A 25,452-nucleotide genomic window follows, 5' to 3' on the forward strand; every position below is an offset into this window, starting at 1 on the left:
CCCCCTCCCCCCACTTTTCCCTCACACATGCACACACACACAAACACACACACAGAATGAAAAGATGGTTTTTATTTAAAAGTTTAAACCCAGAAAATTTCACTTTGTCCATCAAACTAAACAAACGTGCACATGCACACAAAACTCTTCTCTCTCTCTCTCTCTCTCTCACATGCATGCACACTCACACAAGCTCAGCTCAGTTCATGAGATCAAAATCGTCTCTCTGAAACAGACAAGATGATCAACAGTAGATATCTCGGCAAGACATCTCCTGCAAACTGAAAAACAACAGCAACAAAACACTTCTAAATGTTATGAATATATTACATGATTACCAGATTACCTTTACCTGAAATTATCTAATATTAAAAAAGACAGCACTGTCACCCAACCCTACAATGGTAACCTAAAAAAGCATATATAAAAAAGTACAGCTTGTATTCATATGACTCATTAAAATAAAATGCAAGTGACATGTTCATATAATAAGTCATATATCTAAGTTATAACCTTTGCGTGCTCATTCTGGTATCAGAACACTGGATCTACCGAATCAGTTCCGATACACATCAGCAATATTCAATGGCTCAGACACAGGGCTACCAAAACTACAGAAAAAAACTACAGAAACACCAGCCGCCGTGGCGAAGTGGTTAGCGTCGCGGACTGACGGCTGGGAGGACGCGGGTTCGAATCCCAGCGGAGGTGGGTTTTTCGGCCCGTGGCCGGCTCCTACCCAGAGTTGAGTGTGCTGTGGGCTTAAATGGGGAGACTGGGACCACACAGTCGAGTGTCATCCACTTCAAGGATGCCTCTTTGGGTGTGTTGCTCTAATTACCTGACCAACACTTCAAGTGTCTGTATCTCGGGCCTGGTTAACGCCGGGATATCATTATGACAGGAAGCGTAGAGTACAGCCTTGTCACGCAGTCCCAAACCAAAATGGACCTCCATAGCAACATCGTCATCATCATCGTCATCCTCCTCCTCCTTCATCGCCATCAATATAAAACAAAATAGTCTCAAAGTCTGTGGCCTTTCATGCCCTGCTCTCATGGTGACCTCAGTTTCGATACCCCTCCACTTCCGTGCTTGGGGTGAGTCCTGCCAATGTCGTCAGATTCATGGGTGGCTGTTGTTTGTGGCGGTCTCCACTCTGGGAGGGACGCTCACTCAGTCTGGCTCCGCGACTAAGCCATTATTGTCGTTAGTAGGGGGCTTAGTAGGTGGTGTCCTAAGTACGTTAAAACAGAACAGGCACCACTGAACACCACCGAAGTGACTCAGCAGCAGTGCAGGGTCTCCTCAGGTGTGTGGCCTCATGGCGACCTAACATCGATGGTTCCCTGTGGACTGCCGATGCTAGAACTGCGACGGACGAACCCGGGTGTGGCCGTGTATGGGGGAATCTAAATGAGCGGCGTGGGAGTAATGCCACTGAAACGGTGCAGCAGATGATGGGGCAGCAAAAAAAACAAAAAAAACAAAACCTACAGAAACACCTTAGTAATAATGAAAATTGTCAAACATTGTATTAATTTGTAGGCACTTTGTAAAATAGAGGCAGCTCGAGTTCAGCAGTGTAACAAAATTCAGGCACATAAACCATTCAAGTATAATGCATCTGTTCTGAGCCACAACCAAATCTCCAAAATAGTTATTTGGAGAAATCACCCGCTAAAACATCCAGTTGAAAATGGTTTTTGTGCTTGGAAATGCCTTGACTTCTACAAAAACCAAATGATTCAAAGAGTTTTGAATCATTTACATTGTGGACAAAACTGCTTGAAAATCATTTGTCAAAATGATGCGCTTGTCAGACTGACCACAGTGATGGGTGACATGTTGGCTTGCTGAAGACCAGTGCACTACACAAGTAACTCCCATCCTTTCATGCTACAGTCAGGAGTCAGGAAAGTGCCTGAGACATGTTAGTGGTGAGTCACTTGAGTCACAAGGATGCAAACAAAGAGGAGGTAGGCAGGAAGCAGATTCTATCTTTACCCTGCCAGAAAGTTACTCTGGTTAGACCGCTGGAGAGTTCCGTGGCGATCTTGGACCATGTGCATCTAACTTACATTGAAATCGCGAGCAATGCCAAAGGTGATCAACATAGACAAAAGCAGCAAACGTGCTGACTTACATTTGTTGATAGCCAGCACTGCTATGACCACATACTGCACAATGAAGTGCCTCCACTGCTATGACCACATACTGCACAATGAAGTGCCAGCACTGCTACCACCACATACTGCACAATGAAGTGCCAGCAAGGCTACCACCACATACTGCACAATGAAGTGTCAGCACTGCTATGACCACATACTGCACAATGAAGTGTCAGCACTGCTACCACCACATACTGCACAATGAAGTGTCAGCACTGCTACCACCACATACTGCACAATGAAGTGTCAGCACTGCTACCACCACATACTGCACAATGAAGTGCCAGCACTGCTACCACCACATACTGCACAATGAAGTGTCAGCACTGCTATGACCACATACTGCACAATGAAGTGCCAGCACTGCTACCACCACATACTGCACAATGAAGTGCCAGCACTGCTACCACTACATACTGCACAATGAAGTGCCAGCACTGCTATGACCACATACTGCACAATGAAGTGTCAGCACTGCTATGACCACATACTGCACAATGAAGTGTCAGCACTGCTACCACCACATACTGCACAATGAAGTGCCAGCACTGCTACCACTACATACTGCACAATGAAGTGCCAGCACTGCTACCATTAAATACTGCACAATGAAGTGCCACTGTATGCAAAATAAGAAAACCAAAATATGAAGCCAAAAGTTGAAAAAAGAAGGCAGCTGTTTGGCACGTTCTGCCTCTCTCCATTGCCTGTGTTGCTTGCATGTTTGGAAAGCTAATCAACTTCAAGAGCACAGATCATGTGATACGCCTCTTTAACTCTTTCACTGCCAAGTTTCTGTGTGATAAATACTCCCCAGCACCACATATTTTAGAAACAATGCTTTCAGTCACAGGCTTCAGTTCATGTCAGAACGACACAATGGACTTGTTCACTTCAAACTGGGTCAGGAGGCAAAGGTTGTGATTTTGTCATTGTTCTTTAGGTGGGCGACCGAACTTTTCCCTCACCACATAGAACACCCTTCTATGGATACTTACAAAACCCTGTCTCGCGTGCACCTCGGGGATCAGCTGCATAGCACGAGACATAAATTCAGATCCCCAAAACCCCAAAACAGGCGTGGCAAAAGAGGTGGGAAAAGATTGTGCTTAGGTAGCAGAATGACAAAAGCAGAGCGGCTGTCAAAGAAATTCTTTAGAATCGGCAGTTGGAATTGTTCCAGCGCGAGAATGAGAATCTCAACAATTGAGAAATTGGCATATGATTTTGACATTTTATGTCTCCAAGAGACCAGGACTAGTGCAGACAGACCAATACATTTTGAGAATTTCACAGTCTTTCAAAGGAATGAAGGAAGAGGAGTAGCAATCATACTGAACAAAAACCTAAAAAACAAAGTTTCCACCATAAATCTAGAGAAATGGTGTAGCAACTCATGTGAACTAGTGGGGGTGCGTCTCGAAAAACCTGACGGAATTCACAAAAGCATCGTGCTCATCAATGCCTATGTTCACCCAGGAACCTGCACAACAAAAGAGGATTGGGACTTTTTAGAGGAAATAGAGAACGAACTTGGAGACTCAGTCATTATCTGTGGAGACCTCAATGCAAGATCCAAGCTATGGGACCAGCGTAACACCAACCCACAAGGACTCGCACTTGAAGGAATGATAGGGGAAATTCTTCTTAACCCATTACCAACCACATCCCCAACTCGCCTTGGAACAAGACAAGGGGACAGTGACAGTGTGATCGACATCGCTCTAACATCTCCAAAATTCAGAGCAGAAATGAATGCAGAGACGCTTCCACACCAAGGCAGTGACCACCTCCCGGTAGTTTTCAGTCTACAGAAACTGTCAGATAAACGCTGCATGAAACCGCGTGATCCATTTCAGTATGAAACCAAAGAGACAGCCGTCATCGAAAAATTAAGACTCAGAAGAAACAAAAGAACGGCACTGAACAGGATGCAAACTATTCAGCCCCCATGGTGGAATACCGACACAGAGAGAGCCTGGATAGAAAAACATGCGGCTGTCAAACTTTGGCAAAAAGAAAGAACAAAACCATATCCAGACAAAGATATTGAAACAAAAATGAAAGAAAAAACTAAACAGTTTGAAACCATTGCTCAAGAGGCCAAAAATGACAAGTGGAAACAGTTTTGCGAGGCACTCAGTTATGACTCAACATTGACAGAGTTCTGGCAATTTTATCGTCGCATGGAAGGGAAAACGTGCACAACAACAACCCCAGACATGGTAGACACTGACGGAACCAAGCTTAAGACAAACGAAGAAAAAGGATCCGCCCTGCTCAAACGTTTCATACAACAGAGCGATCAAAGAAACTTAGATGAGAAAAAGAAATATGTTGAGGAGTTAAACCAAACCCTTATGCAGACTGGACCTGATGATGACTTGACAATAGATGATCTAAATGAAGCAATAACTAAATGCAAGAAAGAATCTGCCCCTGGCCCAGACAAAGTTCGCTACTCGGACATCAAGGAACTATCGGAAGAAGACAGAAGCAAACTTTTCAATCTATATCAAAACAGTTTCCACAATGGACATGTGCCGGAGGACTGGACACACAGCTTCTTAAAACCCATACCAAAACCAGGAAAGGACCATCATCAGGTAAGCGGCTACCGGATCCTAACCATGCAAAACATCGCTGAAAAGCTCATGGAACGCATGATAGCCAGGAAACTTGCAAGGGATCTTGAACACAGGCACATTCTCCCTTCAAATCAAGGTGGTTACAGAACAGGCAAGCCCACATGGGAAAATGCAGCTGCTTTTGCATATGAGGTGTATGAAGGATTTCAAAGGAAAGAAGAAACACTAGCAGTAGCAATCGACCTTGAAGATGCCTACAATAAAGTCCAGTTTGCACACCTCATGGAGCTGCTACTAAGGTATGGAGTAAGTTTGACACTGACAAGATGGATAGCAGCAGCGCTTCAGGAAAGAACCGTCGTCCTACGCCTCGGAGATTGGATGTCTGCACCTTCTAAACTATCCATGGGACTGCCACAAGGGTCTCCGCTCTCTCCTGTCCTCTACAATGTCTACACGAAGGGCCTTGCAGACTTAAACAACAATGGAATAGCTCGGGTGCTTACTCTTGCGGATGATGGCCTGGTCTTCAAAACTTCGAAAGATGCTCAGGAAAGAACCAAAGCCGTCCAGAAACAACTAAACAATATTGCTCAATGGTGCAAAGACACAGGATCTTACATCAATCCAGCGAAAGCCCAAACGTTGCTGTGCACCCTGAACAACAGAACCGCGAGCAAAGCACTACCTTCTGTGTCATTCGATGGGATTCAGATCGAGAAAACTGAATGCCTACGCTACCTAGGAATACACTTCGACAGGATGCTGACCTTCAGAAAACATACGGAAAATACTGTTCTCAAATGCAAAAAAGGCCTTTCAGTCTTAAAGACAATGGCAACCAAAGGTATTGAACAACGCCACCTCTTCCTGCTATACCAATCACTCGTCCTCAGTGTGATCGACTACGGACTTGGGCTAACAACACCGTCTCAAAGCAACCTCCTAAAATTAGAAAGAGTTCAAAATGAAGCTATGAGGCTGATCCTTGGAACAACAAAAGACACGCCCACAGAAACCATGCGATACCTGCTTGACCTTCCTTCAGTACAGGCCAGAAACAAGTTAGAACAGGTCAAGACCTACTTCAAAGCATTAGAAAACCCTCAAAACCCACTGCATGACGCAGTCAAAGAACCAAAAGGCAACCGTCTAGGGCGAGGAAGATCATGGATGGGGCAAGCAGAAGACACAATCCAGCTAGTATGCCGACTACAAGACCTGAAAGAAACAAAAGAATGGGAGAAAAACCCCGAAAACCTCAACCATCTATTCAACACAGCCATTTCACCCACTCTAGGAAGACATTGTCGGGAATGGCCAGAGGGCAAAACTGATGCGGAAGTGAAGCTACTCATAGAAGAAAACAGTGAAGAAGAGGACATCATCGAATACACAGATGGCTCAGTCACCAAAGACCAATCCGGTTGGGGATTCACTGCGAAACAAAATGGAAAAACAGTTAGGGAAGAGAATGCTGCCTACAAAGTCACAACCTCCAGCCTAACGATGGAAGTTGAAGCTGTGACACAGGCCCTCCAGTGGCTATCGTCCATCCATACGCCCGGAAACCAACATGCCATGATTCTAACAGACTCAATGAACCTCATACAGAAAATTGAAAACGGAATGGGAAGCCCAGAGTGGCATAAGGCAATGCGCAACTTTCAGATAAAAAAACTCACATGGTCATACTGCCCGGGACATGCAGGAGTTAAGGGAAATGAGCGAGCTGACAGACTTGCTGGTAACGCAACACCAACGAGCGGCCTACATCTAGGAAAATCGGAAATCCTCAGAAAAGTCAAAGAATATCAAAAAGAACAGGTACAAGGCCATCACACCATCGATCGCCTCAAAGAAATAAAAGCAGAGAGCGGGAGCGGCCGTAAGTCTAACATGAAAGGTAGAGCACGGTGCTTTGCAAATCAAACAAATATCGGCATCATTTCCAAACCAACATTGCGCAAATTTCTTCAAAACGGAACAGAGTCTATGTGGGCTTTTCCAAATACAGTAGACTGAGCAACACACTAGACGCCACATTCTTGGCATCAGAGATCTTTTCCCATCCCTCTTGCGGCCAATCAGTGGCAGACTCTGTGCGTGTGTGTATGTGTGTATGTGTTTTTGAGTGCGTTTGTGCATGCGTGAGAGTGTAAGTGTACACAAGTGTCAGGAGAGTTCTGTGCATGTGTGTGTGTGTGTGTTGTGTGTGTGTGTGTGTGTGTGAGGGGGAGGTGGGGGTGCAGAGAGGAGGTGAGATAGAGGATGAGGTATGTGAGTGTATGATGCCTACACTGTGGGAGCATCAGGATATTGGAACGTATATATTATATATATATCTTTGTATATATGTGTGTGGGGTTGGGGGTGGGAGATATGGGCGTGTGTGTGTGTGCTTGTACAAGTAAGTGTTCATCTGTGTGTGTGAGTGTGTGTGTGTGTGCGTGTGCGTGTTTGTGTGTGTGTGTGTGTGTGTGTGTGTGTGTGTGTGTGTGTGTGTGTGTGTGCCGTGGAAGCTGCGATACATTGACTAGAAACTCCGAGTGTGTGGAGGAGGGGGTAGAGGAGGTGCAGGGAAAACTGTGGGGTGTGTGTGTGTGTGTGTGTGTGTGTGTTGGAGCTCATGTACGTTTATATGTATTTGACTGTGCTTTCATATCTATGAAACTGCGTTTTGGGGGCATATCTGTTATGCATGTGTGGGTGTATGTGTGAATGTGTGTCTTCATGTTTTATATTTATTTGCTTATTTATCATCATTGTTGTCTTATTTATTTAACTATTTATTTATTATTATTATTATTTTATCATTATTTTCATTACTACTAACTTTTTTTCATTTTTTTTTCATCATAATTATTATTTATTTATTTATGTATGTACGCTTATATATATATATATATTTTTTTCTTTTTCTCAAGGCCTGACTAAGCGCGTTGGGTTACGCTGCTGGTCAGGCATCTGCTTGGCAGATGTGGTGTAGCGTATATGGATTTGTCTGAACGCAGTGACGCCTCCTTGAGCTACTGATACTGATACTGATTCTTTAGGTGGGAAACTGGTTGCAGCTGTCAAACTTTGTTACAATGTGATAAATAGTCTTATCAGCATGACCCCTTGATGTTGAAAACGTCGCCTAATGGGTGCACTGTTTAGTCTTCACCAGTGAGAACCTCTTCATACTTGCCCCGAGGCGGAAAAAGAGACACGCCTTCCTAGCCTGTCTTGTAAGAATCTTTTTCTATTTTATATTCTATTTTATTTTACCTTTTTATTCAATATTTTACAAATACAGTGGCAACAAAAAGGCACACAAGAAAGAAAAAATAAAGAAAAATAAACAAAAATTCAGAAGAATACAAACGGAACACTTTTACGTAACTTGCCATATAGTTACATAACCTGTATATCTCATGCATGTCCACACCTAAACACACACACATACATATATATATAAACAACAACAAAAACTACATCAAAATCATGCATGCATAATATATAACCAATGTATAACAAAAAACAACAACAACAACAAACTCACACACACACTAAAAACGACAACAACAAAAAAACAAAAACAACAACAAAAATCCATTCATTCCCAGAGTTTGGACAAGGAGAATCTTCATTAATGTGGATGATCTTAAGTTACAATGTAATACAAATTAATATATGTATTTTTTATTGTATGGCCTATTTATGCTGTGCAGGAAAATTGTTTTGATCTCAAGAACTGCTTTGACTCTACAAATAAAGGATAAATATATACTACTGTACAAGAGTGGATTTATCTTTGGTTGTCTATCAGTGGCATGTTGTAAAACCACTTTATTCTAAATGATGTATCACACATATTTATGTATGACTAATATTTTTCTAAGTTGTACCATGCCTTAATTTGATGCAAAAAGGTTTCCAGTACTGGTGGTGTACAATCTATTCTACATTTATAGATATAAAATTTAGCATGCATGAGTAAGAAATCTAGGATATCATTAGATGAAATTGTTAAGCAATTACTGAACAGAACCATCTGTTAATTTTAAGTTTGAAATATGTTGGCATTTTTCGTTCAAAGACCGTTCAAAAACAGGCCAAAAGGAATTTACAATATCACATCTCCAAAACAGATGTTCAATGTCCTCACTTTCAAAGTGGCAGAAGCCACTTGTATCATTTTGCCTTATGTTCATTCTTTTCAGTATTTTGTTTGTTGCTATTATCCTATTATCATGTCAGGTCAGACAGATATATCTGCTACTGGTAACCTGGATCCCAGTACTACCTGTCACAGAGTCGAATTGCTGGCGACTAAACCAGCACCCCCACCAGTCCTCTCAGGAGGATGGTGAGGAGGGTGGCTAGACACCCTGGTGGAATTAAATGACCCATCAAAGGGTGCCAGCTCTGGAGAGCTACCTGCGGCCACCTAGCTAAGGGAGTAAACCCTGACAGAAAATCCAGAGTGGGGCCCCTAAGGCGGTTGGATGGCAAACTTTGTCACTTTCCGGCAGCTCCTGCAGCCGCGTTGGCACCAAAATGTAACAGCCTTGCTGTTCCTTTGGATCTATCAGCGAGGTGGAGAGGGGGGACAAGCTGCATGGGCACCAGCCTGTCTTCCATAATACATTGCCCAGGCTTATATCCATCCATCCATCCACAAACACCTTGCACCTAAAACCTGGAGAGGACACTCCAGCTTCGCTACTAGCACTAGCGTCGGAACAACACGTGAAGCAACAGTTACCGGTTATAAGTCAGCACTCAACTGGCGTAGAACCAACGCCAGGGGTTGCTTTTGATGGTGGGAGGGACCCTCGTGTCCCACTGGACAGCTACCACCCGCCCAAGCTGTGCAGCCCCCAGCCAATTAGGTGCTGTCCCACCACGACCTGCCTTCTTCTATGGGTGTATGAAGATTAGGAGAGTATCCGACAAGCAGGTCGTTAATTTTCGCACCAGGCAAAAAGAAAACTTCAAGAAACGGAACAATGAAACTGGCCTGTTGGAATGTCCGGACAAGGATGCCTGGGCTCTCCCAAGATCTGCAAAAACATCAGCGACACCAGAAAGACGGCCGTCATAAACAGCGAGCTAAAGAGACTAAATGTGGACATTGCCACTCTGCAGGAAACACGGCTGGCTGACTCAGGAACACTAAAGGAGAGGGACTACACCTTCTTCTGGCAAAGAAAGAGCTCTGATGCCCCAAGAGAGTACGGAGTAGGCTTTGCAGTCAGGAACAGCCTGCTGAACATGATCGAACCAGGCAGCGGCGGTTCAGAAAGACTATTGACTCTCTGCCTCAACACCTCCAAAGGCTATGTTACTCTCGTCAGCGCATATGCTCCAACACTGTCCGCCTCTTCAGATGCCAAGGACGAGTTCTACGAAAATCTCGCATCAACCATAAGGAACATTCCCAGGACATAACAACATGTTCTCCTGGGCGACTTCAATGCCAGTGCGGGTGCAGACAAAAACCTTCTCCACACTCACTCTTACCACAGCACAGACTGTGACACGGACCACTCTCTGGTATGCTGCAAGATCAGACTGCAACCAAAGAAGTTCCACTGCTCAAAGAAACAAGGGAACTCTCGCACTGACGTAAGCAAGATGTCTCAGCCAGACCTTGTAGAACAGTTCGCAGAGGCCTTTGAGAGAGAATTCAATGCATTGCAGCCCAGAGACTCTGCCACAGAAAAATAGGAAACACTATGAGACACCATGCACCACATTGCTATGGCCACCTTTGGGAAGAATACCGCAAAGTCCCACGACTGGTCTGAGGCCAAATCATCAGAGATGACTCCCAGTATTGAGGCCAAGCGCGCTGCACTCACTGAGTACAAATGGTCACCCAGTGAGGAGAACCTGCAAATCCTCAGGGCCGCCAGGAGCAAGATTCAGTTTAACGCCAGGCGATGTGCAAATGAGTACTGGACAGAGCTCAGCAAAGAGATACAGAATGCTGCTGAAAGAGGCAATTCCAAGGGATGTATGATGGTATCAAGAAGGCACTGGGACCAACACAGAGCAAGACTGCCCCCCTCAAATCCTCCACTGGGGAAGTAATCAACGATCCTAGCCAGCAGATGGAGAGATGGGCAGAACACTACTCCGACCTCTACTCTACAGGAGACATGGTGTCCAACTCAGCCCTCTATGCCATCAAGTGCATGCCGGTCATGGAAGAACTTGACACAGAGCCAACTGAGGACGAACTCAGCAAGGCCATTAACAGCCTGACATCAGGCAAGGCACCTGGCAGTGACAGAATTCCCCCAGACCTCATTAAACACTGCAAGACTACTCTTCTGCATCCTCTGCACACAGTCCTCTGTCAGTGCTGGAATGAGGGAGCTGTTCTGCAGGACATGAGGGACGCCAAGATTACCACCCTCCACAAAAACAAGGGTGAAAGCAGCGACTGCAACAACTACAGAGGCATCTCACTTCTCAGCATAGTAGGCAAAGCCTACACTCGGGTCCTCCCAATTCGCCTGCAGAAACTGGCCGAATGCGTTCAGCCGGAATCACAGTGCGGTTTTCCGAGCAGAGAAATCCACAGTAGACATGATCTTCTCCCTTCACCAAATCCAGGAGAAGTGCAGAGAGCATTCATTGACCTCACCAAGGCCTTTGACCTAGTCAGCAGAGACGGCCTTTTCAGGGCTCTTCAAAAGATTGGCTGCCCCCCCCCCAAACTGCACAGCTTGACTGAGTCCTTCCACTCCAACATGAAAGGGATGGTACAGTTTAATGGTAACCTCTCCAAGCCCTTCAACGTACGCAGTGGTGTCAAACAAGGCTGTGTCCTTGCCCCCACCCTATTTGGAATCTTTGCTCTTCTCCTGAGGCATGCGTTCAGCACAGCGCAAGAAGGGATCTACCTACGGACCAGATCAGATGGCAGGCTCTTCAATCTCGCCCGCCTCAGAGCAAGGACAAAAGTCTGCGAAGCCCTCATCAGAGAGCTGACGATGCTGCAGTTGTGACCCACACCCAGCGGGACTTGCAGTCACTACCGGACTGCTTCTCCCAGGCCTGCAAAGATTTCGGTCTGACCATCAGTCTCAAGAAGACAAATGTCCTAGGTCAAGACACGCCATCTCCACCAGCCATCACCATTGATGACTACGAGCTTGTAGCCATCCATCAATTCACTTACCTTGGGTCCACCATCACTGACAACCTCTCCCTTGACACCGAGACTGACAAGAGGATCAGGAAGGCAGCCGCAACGCTAGCCCGCCTCACACAAAGAGTGTGGACAAATCCTAAGCTGACCACAAAGACAAGGATGGCTGTATACAACGCCTGCGTCCTCAGCACCTTGCTGTATGGCAGTGAGGCGTGGACCACACATGCTCGTCAGGAGAAAAGGCTCAATACCTTCCACCTAAGAAGCCTACGGCGCATACTCGGCATCTCCTGGCAAGACAAGGTGACAAACACCGATGTCCTGACTCGCGCGGGCCTCCCGACCATGTATACCATGCTGAGACAGCGTTGGCTGCGCTGGCTGGGCCACGTTCACCGCATGGAAGATGGTCGCATCCCAAAAGACATCCTTTATGGAGAGCTCGCCATGGGGCAGAGAAGCATCAGCCGCCCACAGCTGAGATACAAAGACGTTTGCAAACCTGACATGAAGGCACTTGAGATCAACACCGAGTCCTGGGAGGGCCTTGCAGATGACCGCAACAGATGGAGAAGCACTCTCAAGAATCAGCTACGGATTGGTGAGGACAAACTGTCAGCTGCTGCAGCAGAAAAGCGAGCTCGCAGAAAAGGGACGGCAGCCAACAGACCAGCATCAGCTTACACATGTGATCGCTGTGACAGAGACTGCCTCTCTGGCAGCGGTCTCTACAGTCACAGGCGACGCTGCTTGGTCCAAGCAGACAGCCCAATTAGACATTAGGTTGGATATACTCTATCAATGGTCAGGCATGACTGAAGGAGGCGTACTACTATATATACTATATGTATGATTATCCTATGAACAAGCCAAACCTGAAACCACTGGAGACTAACTTCATTAATTTATTTAATTTTGTGAAATGTAATATCCCAATCTGTTCATAACTTACTTCTCCATCTTATGCAACAGTTCGTCTTCGTATAGTTATCATTCATTATTTCATAGTATGCTTTAGTTCCTTTTCTGACAGAATAAATAATCTGCAATGATTTTTTAATATCTAAAGCTTTATTTCTTTGTATTCTAAAGTCAAACTTATCGCAGTATTTTTTGATAGCCTGGATACAGCCGTGATAAGCAATGAAATACGTATTTACATCATATAATGAGTCTTGTGAGAACCTTGCCAAACAAACTGAAAGGAATGCACATCTGCTTGTTGACACTCAGAGCTGCCCCACTGAGAGAGGTGACCCACAACCACAGGTAGACATTTTTCAAATACAGGCCTGTTGCTGTTGCAGATCTGTTTCACTCGACTTCAGTTTCTCAAGATGTCACTGTGTTTGGAAAAATCCATATATGCTACACCTGATCTGCTAGACAGATTCCTGACCAGCAGCATTATCCAACGAGCTTTGTCAGGCCTTGAGTGCATGCAAAAATACATTCAAATACCTAACAGAGTGGATTTCTACAAGAAATTTGCTAGAGGACAACACACACTTATGTTGCCATGGGTTCTTTTTTCACAATACCAAGTGCATGTTGCACATGGAGCCTAAGTTTATCGTCTCATCCAAATGACTAGACTCTCAGTTTGATTTTCTAGTCAAACTAAACAAAACAACAACATAAAATTAATAGTAACTTTTTTCAAAATAATACTAACAAAAAAAAAACCAAAAACAAACAAACAAAAGACACTGCAGTGTTCTCCTCCCACAAGGAAACAGTATGTGGCTCTGATCTCAACCCTTCTTTTCCACAAGGGAAATTTTCACAGACAACACGCCACCCTCTGCCTGGCTGTGGCCATACAAGAACAGAGTGTAGGTCTATAATGCAACAACCATTTACAAGGCATTTTTCTCTAATTACTTAGCATATCAATATAACTGTGCATATCATGCATCAAATATGCAAGTTGCACAAAACTTGAACTAAAAAGAAACATTGAATATCTGGAGTTGTATGGTTGTGGTTCTGAAGAGACAAACGGTTTGCTGTTCTTCGTGTTTAGCATACCCTCCCCCTTGCCTCCTGTAACTTTAGGGGTAGAACTGGAAGAAATGTATCAGAAATAGAACTGGAAGGACTGAATCAGAAATAGAGCTGGAAGGACTGTATCAGAAATAGAACTGGAAGGACTGTAAATAGAACTGGAATGACTATCACAAATAGAACTGGAATGACTGTAAATAGAACTGGAATGACTATCACAAATAGAACTGGAATGACTGTAAATAGAACTGGAATGACTATCACAAATTGCTCCTTGTGTAGCACTTCTCTGTCACAGCTGTCAATTCCACACACACACACAAACACACACACACAAAAACTACTGTCCAAATCTTCCTCCTGGTTTCAGACTATTGCCTTTAACACACATCAATCTATGTTATAACCCAGTGTTTGGTTATTCATAGCCACATGTGAGTCCACATCAAACGAGAATGACTCGGATGCACACACACACACACACAAACATATAAAACACATGTGAATACTCAGAACAGGCAACAAATGCTAAAATACTAATGAGTGATGACAGTCCTAATCTCTGCTGATGTGTACACACATAGTACAAGTGACAAATGTCTGAACAACTCACCTGCTCGTTATAGGCCATGACATGCTTCTTGATTGCTGATGTGTCAGTCCAGGTGAGAAAGTCCTCCATGTTTCTGCAAACAGACAGGAAACTGAAAGAGGACAATTGTCATACTGACTTACTAAACTTCTGAAAACTAAGTTATGACCCAGACATCATGTGGCTTTATGCTTTGATGCTCAGCAGAGTAATGGACTTATTAATATTAATCAATAAGTTTTCTCGATGTGTATTTGGTAAAAATTCATCTAGCATTTTGATACAATTACATGGAAAATAATCCAAACAATTTAAACAAGCTTGATGCAGTCAATCTGCAGTTTGAGTTTGTTTGGTTGTTGCAATGACATGACAAGAGAAACAAGGTTCAACAACAGGTTTCCTTACCGGGTCACAAGGCGTGCAGGATCCGTACAAACTTCAGGGCCAATACGCACATCTCAAGTTGGTTAAGGAAAACTGCTGTGAAATTCTGTCTCAGTACAGTCAGAAAACATTGTGTTGTGCAAACACACAAACACATGTTACTGATGCAACTTTTTTTCTTTCTTTCTTTCTTTTTTTCCCCCAAGGATGCTGCTTTTGTGTATTGTGTAAGCATTATCTGTATATCCTTCGAGTCCCCAAAACCTTCAAAGACATTTGGCCAAAGGGCCTTTCAATATCAAGCACCTTCTGTCTGGAATTCTCTTCCTCTGGATCTCCGTCACTTACCAATGTTTACCAATGCTGCCCTCTTTCAAAACAAACTTGAAAACTCATCTATTCAAACAGGCCTTTGGGTGTGATGAAGCATAGCTGATTGTCTGCATTAGTCCTCCTCCTACCCACCCCACTTTGCCCTCTACTGAAGTCATGTAGTGTGTGTGTGTCTGTGGCTAGATCTTTGTGTGTGTGCAGGCGTGTGTATGCGCGTGTGTAGGGTATCTTTGTCTTGTGTGTGTGTGTGTGTGTGTGTGTGTGTGTGTGTGTGTGTTATTGTTCATACCTGCAATTTGTAGTATTGTCTTGGTGTATAGATACACATATATATGTGTTGTTTTTTCATGTACAGAGGCATGGTATTATACACTATTGTACATGTGTTGTTTTTTCATGTACAGAGGCATGGTATTATACACTATTGTACATGTGATGTTTTTTCGTGTGGTATTATACACTATTGTATATGTGGTGTTTTTTCATGTGGTATCATACACTATTGTATATGTGTTGTTTCATGTGGTATCATACACTATTGTATATGTGATGTTTTTTTCATGTGGTATCATACACTATTGTACAGGTGTTGTTTTTTCACGTGGTATCATACACTATTGTATGTGTTGTTTTTTCATGTGGTATCATACACTATTGTATATGTGTTGTTTTTTCATGTGGTATCATACACTATTGTATATGTGTTGTTTCATGTTGTATCATACACTACTGTATATGTGGTGTTTTTTATGTGGTATCATACACTATTGTATATGTGTTGTTTCATGTGGTATCATACACTGCTGTATATGTGTTTTTTCATGTGGTATCATACACTATTGTATATGTGTTTTTTCATGTGGTATCATACACTGCTGTATATGTGTTGTTTCATGTGGTATCATACACTGCTGTATATGTGTTGTTTCATGTGGTATCATACACTATTGTATATGTGTTGTTTCATGTGGTATCATACACTATTGTATATGTGTTGTTTCATGTGGTATCATACACTATTGTATATGTGTTGTTTCATGTGGTATCATACACTGCTGTATATGTGTTGTTTCATGTGGTATCATACATTATTGTATGTGTTGTTTCATGTGGTATCATACACTATTGTATGTGTTGTTTCATGTGGTATACACTATTGTATATGTGTTGTTTCATGTGGTATCATACACTATTGTATATGTGTTGTTTCATGTGGTTTACACTATTGTACATGTGTTGTTTCATGTGGTATCATACACTATTGTATATGTGTTGTTTCATGTGGTTTGCACTATTGTACATGTGTTGTTTCATGTGGTATCATACACTATTGTATATGTGTTGTTTCATGTGGTATACACTATTGTATATGTGTTGTTTCATGTGGTATCATACACAGCTGTATGTGTTGTTTCATGTGGTATACACTATTGTATATGTGTTGTTTCATGTGGTATCATACACTATTGTATATGTGTTGTTTCATGTGGTATCATACACTATTGTATATGTGTTGTTTCATGTGGTATACACTATTGTATATGTGTTGTTTCATGTGGTATCATACACTGCTGTATATGTGTTGTTTCATGTAGTGCGCTTAGAGCCCATTACATGGGGAGTTTGCGCCATATAAGTACTATTGATTATTACTATTATTATTATCATATGCTTACTTGCTATCTGTGTATGTATTTTTTACCATGGTAGGATGTTTAGAGTATTGCTTGTAACAAAATTGGCTTTAATGTCATGCCTTTCTCTCTCTCTTTTATTTTTTCTCAAGGCAGATTTATAATTTTTTTAAAAGCTGTATAAATGATTTTTTTTTCTTCTCTAAATCTAAATAAAGATCATTTTGACTTCAAACAACACAAACACACACTGATCTATAGTTGTGATATGAAGCATGATTCAGTCAGTTTGGAATGAAAACTTCTTTGTTTTCAATCATGACTTCACATTAGCAACTACCAATATCGGGTAGAAAACAAAAGTAATGATGTTGTTGATCAGCTGAAGTGATTCTGGTTATCCTGATGATGATTACATGCTACAAGGTACTTCAATAGCAAGGGGGTGGGGTTGTGTCAGAAGTGGGTATAGATAATAGTGGGTAGAGAAAAAAAAAAAAAATTCTAGCTTGAAACCTTCATTTTAGGGTTCTCATCTACGGTGAAACGCTCCAGATGAAACCTTCAAGCCAAAATATTGTTTACAGTGAGTTTTTGTCCTATAATATTTTGTGATAACGTATGTGGGTGTTTGGGTGGGAGTGTGTGTGTGTGTGGGCGTAGGTGTGTTGTTATGTATTGTGTTCATGTTTAAAACAACATGATAGTGCAGGAAACAATTGCACTTGGTTGGTGGTCTAATACCTTTGCTAATATTTCAGCCCATTAAATAAACAAGCTTGAATTTTCTTCTTTTTTTTTCCTTCCAGAAACATTGTGTTTGTTTTTTTCTCATAATTCTGAGCTATCTTCCCCTGATCTGGGTTTATCTCATCCTATCAACATTAAAGTTATGATAATTATATTCTCCATTCAATTTCGTTCAAGAAAACATATACTTTTAGTACATATTTTTTGCACAATTTTGATACATTTTTTGTGAATTTTTATTTTTATTTTTTAGAAGTTGGTGACTATTTTGCAAAAATCCCACATAGTTCCAGAAGTGGAAGGGTTAATCAAATTCAGTGGTGCTGATGAAGAAAAGGATACGACCCTGTTCCACAAATGTGGCGGCCGCCTTGACTGTCTGTGCCATGTGACACTTCACCATCACTACGGGCAGGCGTCTCCTGAAACATGCCATCATGGTTTTGTCACATAACATGTGGGGTTTTTAATGGTAATTATTATGGACACATATTCAGCACTTTTTCTTAAGCAAAGTGCTTCACATGTACAAAAACTCATTGACAATGAATGATGAAGCAATGAAATAAAAAAATAGAAAAACAATGTACACAAACTTCAAACAGACATCATGACATGATGTAGCTGTATACACACACACACACACGAATCTACTATCTGTGATTCATAGTTTTTACATGATACCTTTTTTTCTTCTTCTTCTTCCGTGTTCGTGGGCTGCAACTCCCACATTCACTCATACGTACATGAGTGGGCTTTTACGTGTATGACCGTTTTTACCCTGCCATGTAGGCAGCCATACTCCTTTTTCAGGGGTGTGCATACTGGGTATGTTCTTGTTTCCATAACCCAACAAACGCAGACATGGATCACAGGATCTTTAACATGCATATTTGATTTTCTGCTTGCATATACACACGAAGGGGGTTCAGACACTAGCAGGTCTGCACATATGTTGACCTGGGAGATCGGAAAATTCTCCATCCTTTACCCACCAGGCGCTGTTACCGAAATTCAAACCCAGGACCCTCAGATTGAAAGTCCAACGCTTTAACCATTCAGCTATTGCACCCGTCACATGACATTCCATTTGACATTTAATGATAAATGCATTAACTGGTGGAGTTTTATCAAACTTGTATGTGGCCACAGTGTAAGAAGACACAACTGACTTAACCCTTTCACTACCAGCGAGTTTGGAGTGCAACACTCCCTGGCGCCAGCTGATTTTCAAGAAAGAGCAAGAAATTACACCTACCCATTTCAAATTACTATCACTTTTTTGTTTTTGAACCAAATGACTTCCTTTTGTTTTGTGTTTTTTTAAAGTAAGAGGAATGATGGAATTTTTGTGTTTTGGAGTAATAAATGATGTTGGAACAAGTGAAATATTTTGTGTTAAATCATTATGTTTTTGGTTTTTTTTCAATACACATTTTGCACTTCAACACATTACAGACATAAACAAAGACAGGTACAACACACATCACTGCAATGCAGTTGAAAACAAAGCAAACTCTCCAACTGACATCTTCAGTACAACTATATTTCCCATGTAATGGTGTAATCCAGAATATAATCCATGGGAAACACACAAAATGAACTGGAGTTTTTGTAGAAAAATGATGATTTCTGTCACTTCACTTGAAGGTCTCACAGTGTCTCACTTGAAATATCTTACAGTGGTGGAACTATACATACTCTTTACAACTATCTGATGAAAAGTCGGAAAATAAAAGAATGGAGGTAAAATATGTATACATATTTAAATATGTACAAAGGTCTGAACTGTTCACTGTTGGAGACTGTGAATTTTAGCTGCTGCTGCTTTCCTGTAGTCCTCCACAGTATGATACAGTTCAAAGCACAGAGTGGGACACACTGGCTTCTTGCACATTATGGTTCCAAATGGCAGGTTGAGCAGCCAGTATGTCCATCAGTAGTCCTCAATTTCAGGCTTACAACACAGCCCCATTGCGATCTGAAGTGCTGTGTATGCCTTCATTTTAGGGACAGTGATATCTGCTGATTCTGGGAAGAAAAGCATAAAGAAGTCCACTAGATCAGTAGATGGAAGTTGTCAGTGTTGACAAGGACACCTGAAACACATGAGCAAAAAAAAAAGTAAAATACAATCTGTAATAATTATATAATAGCCGATTTATTATCAGCTAATGATAAATACTGAAATAAAAGATATTATACTCATAAACAAGTGCACTAATAGCAAAAACAAAGATTTTACACAGGTATGTTTTACATAGTGTATCCATAATCTTCACAAGAAAAAACAAACTAACATGAAATGATTGTGTGGTAATAAACACACTGCACTTACTCTTCAATGTCCTACACTTGTCTGAAATTAGCACATATAAAATTATGTGTGCATTGTAATACAATGCACACATAATTTTATATGTACAACTAGTGAATGAACAGTGCACCTCTGATCTGTCCATATAAAAAAATGAGTGCAACCTAATCTTAGTCACACACTCTCTCAATGAAATACATGTGCGAGCACAGACACACACACACACACACACAAAGCTCTTACCTGTTTTCTTAGTAAAATTTGAAAGCCATTCTGCAGGACAGTAAGGATCATCCATGTGGTACAACACCCACTGAAACAAATCAGGGCTTGGCACAGATGTTCTACCACGCCCCCTTACTCCTGGTCATTGGCGTGTGGTCCTGCTCGACCCATGGTCACTATGTGGTGTTGGTCTCCGATATGACACAGACGCTGCCACTTGAGCAACACACTCTTCCACTTCACTATCACAGTCACAGCAGCCGATGTGGTTGCAGTAGCAGGAACACGTGCTCCACTCGTCTGGCCATGCCCCGTACACTCGCGACTTGGTACTTGGCTTGGTGCCCAGTCACCACCACTATCACTCTCCCCCTCAGACAATGAAACTTCTTCATCATCATCCGACAAGGCTTCACTCAAATCTTCATTTTGCTGGCCTGGCTGCAGTCTCAGTTGCTCGATAACTTGCTCAGTTGTGAAGTAGCATTGTCTGCTCATCGATGCAGCCATTTTGGAAAGTGAAAAGATCGAAGCTGCGGATAAAACTATAATAAATTCACTCAAAACCTTGCAGAAATACTGCAAAGATGGCGTCAATTGATCGAAGGTGATTCCCCTAGTCACATGCACAAAATATGGCCTTTCAAACCTCCCCAAAATAAGAGTGGTAGGTTTGTGAATGACCTACCCTGATCAGGTCATCTTTTGGCGACATCAGCGGCCTCCCTAGCGGGTGCCAAAAGGCAACATCAGCAGCCAAAGTGTTAATCACTTGTGTTAACCTTTAAGAATCTTTAAACTTTGGAAGCATCACACCCTTCCTTCTGATAGGTAACAGGATAAAAAACAACAACAAAAAACCCAAAAAACGAACAACTCACCGGCAGAAAGCAGCTGCTGAAACCTTTAAAGCCAGCTCCAGGTTCTTGCGTGTAGGGATGAGACCCATTGAATACCTACCCCAACAACAACACATCATCACTAGTTCTACTACTATTGCACATAGTAAATTATACAAAGCTTTGCAGATATAGTCCATATACACCATCACATTACATGCATACCCCAGAATCTTACAATCAGGAACAAATGGTGTAAAAATCAGCAGCGAACTGAAATTTTCCAAGAATTTTCTGGAACGCTCTTACTTTTAGAAATGTGGGCAGAATGTGAGAGTATTTGGACTCATGCTGTCTCAAAAGAAGACACATATCCGCCAGTATTAATCATGTAAATGATCTCAACATGACTGCCACTAGGCTAGCAATTGTTTCTTTATTTCGAAGGAATCCAGAAAGTTTTGAGCCATCATGCATTTAATAACTGGATAGTCTTAGACTTTCTTACACTGTTTCACTGTTTTTTCTTCTTCTTTTTTTCACACTAGAAATGGCAGCAAACATGTCTTGTCCATTTCTTCAGTTGATGACCTCCATTGCTACAACCAAACTGTACAATGAAGTGCCATCGTATGCACACAAAAAAAAGAAGAAAAAAAAAAAAAAAAAAAAGAAGCAGCAAAAAGTGGGGGGAAAAAATGCAGAAGCCTGCTGTTTCACAATCACATGTTCTGCCTCTCTCAGTCGCCTTTGTTGCTCGCAATTTTGGAGAGCTAATCACCTTCAAGAGCATAGGTCAAGTGACACACCTCTATAAATTACGTAAGCATGAAACTCTCCAGTGGTCTATTGTAAAATTCCAAACTGGAGTTTCACAGTTTACTTTACAGAAGTGACTATAACCACTGTACAAAATATGACCTTCAGTTACTACTCACAGCTTTTCCAGCAGTTGGGCAGTGGCCACAGTTCTGAAGGGGTCATCTGCTGGCAAGTCTTTGATCTTTTTGGCAAGGTCCAAAATGTGTTTTGTATACTTATTATACCTGTAAATAATAAAAAAAGATAAATAATATGACTATAAGAATTATAACCTTGATACCATCAGTCATGAAGCATTGAAAACAAAGTCACAATATAGATTTTACTGTCAAGATTTTATAATTTTGATCCCAGTGTTAACAATGTTTCATACACCACATATGAGGAAGTGAGTATGTGCACACAACTGACAAAGAATAATAATAATAATAATAATAATGGTATTTATAAAGCACTGAATCTTGTGCATAGACAAATCAAAGCACTTTCGCACCAGTCATGCACATGTATGCATAACTCTAAAACTGGAGAAACTGAAGACAAGGAAGAGGCAGGGAAGCGAGATTGAGAAACACACACACACACACTGAGAGTGACACACACTTCTTCTTTCGTATCTGCTCGCCTTCATCAAGTGGAAGATTCTGGCATTATACAAAGGTTCCGGTTTGCTGCTGTGTTGTGGGGTTTGTTTGGTTGGTCAGTGCCTAACTAAGGGGACTGGACAAGGGGGCTGGGGCCACCCACCCCTATTTCAGGCCTCTAGACAGTGTTGGTAGGCCGTACTTTGCTGTGGGTGGGAAGGAATTTGGGAGTTAGGGGGAAGGGAGAGGGGGGTGCCGGCGGGGTGGGGTGGGGGTGGGGTCAGAAGTAGGATTGGAGGCTCTCCGATACTGCCTCAGGTGGGAGCTTGTTGTACTCCCTGGTAGTGCGGGGAAAGAAGGAAAATTTCCTGTAGTCCCTGTACCAGGTTTCCGTGGTGTACTGTTGATTGTGGGAATGCCTGGTGTTGTGCTTGGGCTTCTGAAAAGTTGGTGCTCACATGGTGTCGATGATTATGTCTCCATGGTGGAACTTGTGCATCGTTATCAGGTGGGAGCTCTTTCGCCGTTCTTCTAATAGTGCCCAACTTAGCTGGTGTAGCATTTCTTCCACGCTGGACGTTTGATGGTAGCGATTTACCACTCAGCAGGTGGCTCTTCTTTGGACCTTCTCTAGGGTCTGTGTATTGTTTACTCAGTACGGATGCCAGATCTGGCAGGCATATTCAAGCTGGGGTCACACTAGGGCCTTAAAAGCATCTCTTTAATCGAGATGGCGCTGGTCTTCAGATTTCGGCGAAGAAAGCCTAGGGTCTTGTTGGCTTTGCTTGCTACGTTGTTGGTGTGTTTTTTCCAGCTAAGGTTAAAGGAGATCGTGACACTGAGGTACTTGGCTTTACTGGAGGATTTTAGTGGGTAATCACGCAGATGGTATGTTGTTTTCCATTTCTTGCCAAAGTGCAGGACTTCACATTTGTCCGGGTGAAATGACATCTTCCATTTCTCTTCCCATTTCGCAAGTTTGTCAAGTCACAATGCAGGATGTGTTGGTCGGCAGCATTGTTGATTTCCTTGTGGCCAGTGTCATTTGCAAATAGCCATGCGGTGGATGACAAGCCCTCTGGCAGGTTGTTGATATACAGCAAGAAGAGCCAGGGGCCTGGCACGGAGCCCTGAGGTACTCCCGACTCTACAGGCACAAACCTGGATATAGCACTGTCAATGACAGCTGCCTGCCTTCTGTTAGACTGGAAGCTTCGGATCCAGTTGTTAATGTGGCCGGTGATTTCGTAGTGCTGTAGTTTGTAGGTAAGGAGTGAGTGGGGCACCTTGTTGAAGGCTTTTGCAAAATCCATGACTAGCATGTCAACCTGCACACTGGTCACCTCAGTTCTCTGGTGGGTTCTGGTGATACCGAATGTCAATATGCATGACTGCCTTTGAGTTCAAGTTACTCTGAATAATGTATGCACGGATGGCTGGTATGATACAAACAGTGTATGTGTGTATTAAATTTTAAAATCATCCTACATGTGCACACAAAGTCTGCCTTGCTAAGTAACTGCACATGTATGAGGATGAACAAGTCTGTATACATTACATGTGTGGTGCATACATACATATGATACGCAATAATATATATTTTCTGCTGAACTTGATGACGATTAACATGATCAGTATTTCAAAAAATGTCCCAAATCCATACTTACAGAGTGAGGTCCTCTCGCTTTTCGATTCGGAATTTTCTCATTAATTTTATGTAATACAGGTTGTTTTCTGACTTCCAGTTGAGGAAGTCGACTTTTTTCAGTAGTTTCTCCTCATGGTACTTAAGCTTCCTCATCTTCTATGGTTCTCCAATTTACCAACGTGACAGCAAACTAATTCATGCACTCGCACTTCAGTTTCTCACTTTCTTGTTTGCCAGTGACACATGTTCGCAAGAACTTCCGGTAACGTCTGTCTTTTTACCACAACACAAATGAAGGTCTGCAAACAGTTTTTTTTGCGACGAAACAAACCAATAAAGTTCACATTATAACACTCGGAATAATGTAATTCCGTTCATGTACTGCGCGGAGGAAGCTAAATATCACCATGATTATCTGATATAACTGACTTATTCTCTTTATTATTTTACTGGAAGTGTTATTTCTCTTTTTGAGATACTCAGTGGAAAACAGTAAAATCAAACCAGAATCTTTCCAAGCCTCTGGGCTAGGTAACTGGTTACATTCGGGTTTAACATCGACACTGACCCACCCTCTAACCTATTCATATCCGTTACTTGCTTACCTATTACCCTCGATGATACAGAATTTCAGTCGCTCGTGATAGTGGGAACCCACGGATCGCGATCTCGGCCGTGTAGGCTCTACCGAAACCGAGAGCAAACCAGTTTCCCATATCTCTATAGAATATATGTGCCCCTTATTTACGTGCATCAATGCTACAGCTGATGGGAAGTGTAATTTAGCGCAATGGTTCGAATTCAGTGCTCAGCACTGCAGTGTCTGTAACCAAAGCCGAGGCTTTGTTCAAAGGGGGGGAAAATCTTGATAACCTACAGCTTAAAAGTTGGAGGAGTTAGTTCCCATGTACCTTGGGGTCAGCACTATTTCATCACTTATCAGAATCATCCTGTTTCGTAGAATTTATTATGAAATTTTAAGAAAGGAAAAACGTTGATCATCCGCTCCGACAGTATTGCTCTCAATGCTTCTAAAACAGAGACAATACAACAAGAAATATACAACTAAGAAGAAGAGGAGGAGGAGGAAAAAGAAAAAGAGGAATGCAGCCAAAATTTAGAAGAGAAAGAGAATGGGATGTGCCGCTAAAAAGTCAGTAAAAGTGCGTGGAGTCTTTCATTCTTGTCGAAGAGAGAGCAAGTACGAAATGTCTGTATGGGTTTCGACATAAGTGAAAGATCAGACCATACATACAAGGTCTGTATGGGTGGTGGTTGGGCGTCGACATAAGTGAAAGATCAGACCATACATACAAGGTCTGTATGGGTGGTGGTTGGGCGTCGATAGAAGTGAAAGATCAGACCATACATACAAGGTCTGTATGGGTGGTGGTTGGGCGTC

General features: G+C 42.3%; 1 protein-coding gene across 1 annotated transcript; it reads right to left on the reverse strand.

Moving 5' to 3' along the window:
* Positions 1–57: 57 nt before the first annotated feature.
* LOC143289280 (U3 small nucleolar ribonucleoprotein IMP3-like) lies at positions 58–24,305 on the reverse strand. The gene is made up of 7 exons (XM_076598281.1): positions 24,070–24,305; positions 21,935–22,042; positions 21,039–21,113; positions 17,958–18,037; positions 14,920–14,971; positions 14,533–14,605; positions 58–226 (listed from the first exon to the last, which is right to left on the reverse strand). The coding sequence occupies exons 1-7, from the start codon at positions 24,201–24,203 to the stop codon at positions 200–202; spliced, it is 549 nt and encodes a 182-aa protein (XP_076454396.1). The 5' UTR covers positions 24,204–24,305; the 3' UTR covers positions 58–199.
* Between the last annotated feature and the right edge of the window lie 1,147 nt (positions 24,306–25,452).

Source organism: Babylonia areolata, chromosome 13 (genome assembly GCF_041734735.1).
Source record: "Babylonia areolata isolate BAREFJ2019XMU chromosome 13, ASM4173473v1, whole genome shotgun sequence".
Classification (NCBI taxonomy): domain Eukaryota; kingdom Metazoa; phylum Mollusca; class Gastropoda; order Neogastropoda; family Buccinidae; genus Babylonia; species Babylonia areolata.

Bases quoted from the DNA above. Each gene is read 5' to 3' on its own strand.
- LOC143289280 (XM_076598281.1), bottom strand. From the start codon at position 24,203: ATGAGGAAGCTTAAGTACCATGAGGAGAAACTACTGAAAAAAGTCGAC. The intron at 14,606-14,919 runs GTAAGGAAACCT...GTCTGTTTGCAG, and splicing joins CCTGCACGCCTTGTGACCCG to AAACATGGAGGACTTTCTCA. The intron at 227-14,532 runs GTGAGTTGTTCA...TGTCTGTTTCAG, and splicing joins TCATGGCCTATAACGAGCAG to AGAGACGATTTTGATCTCAT.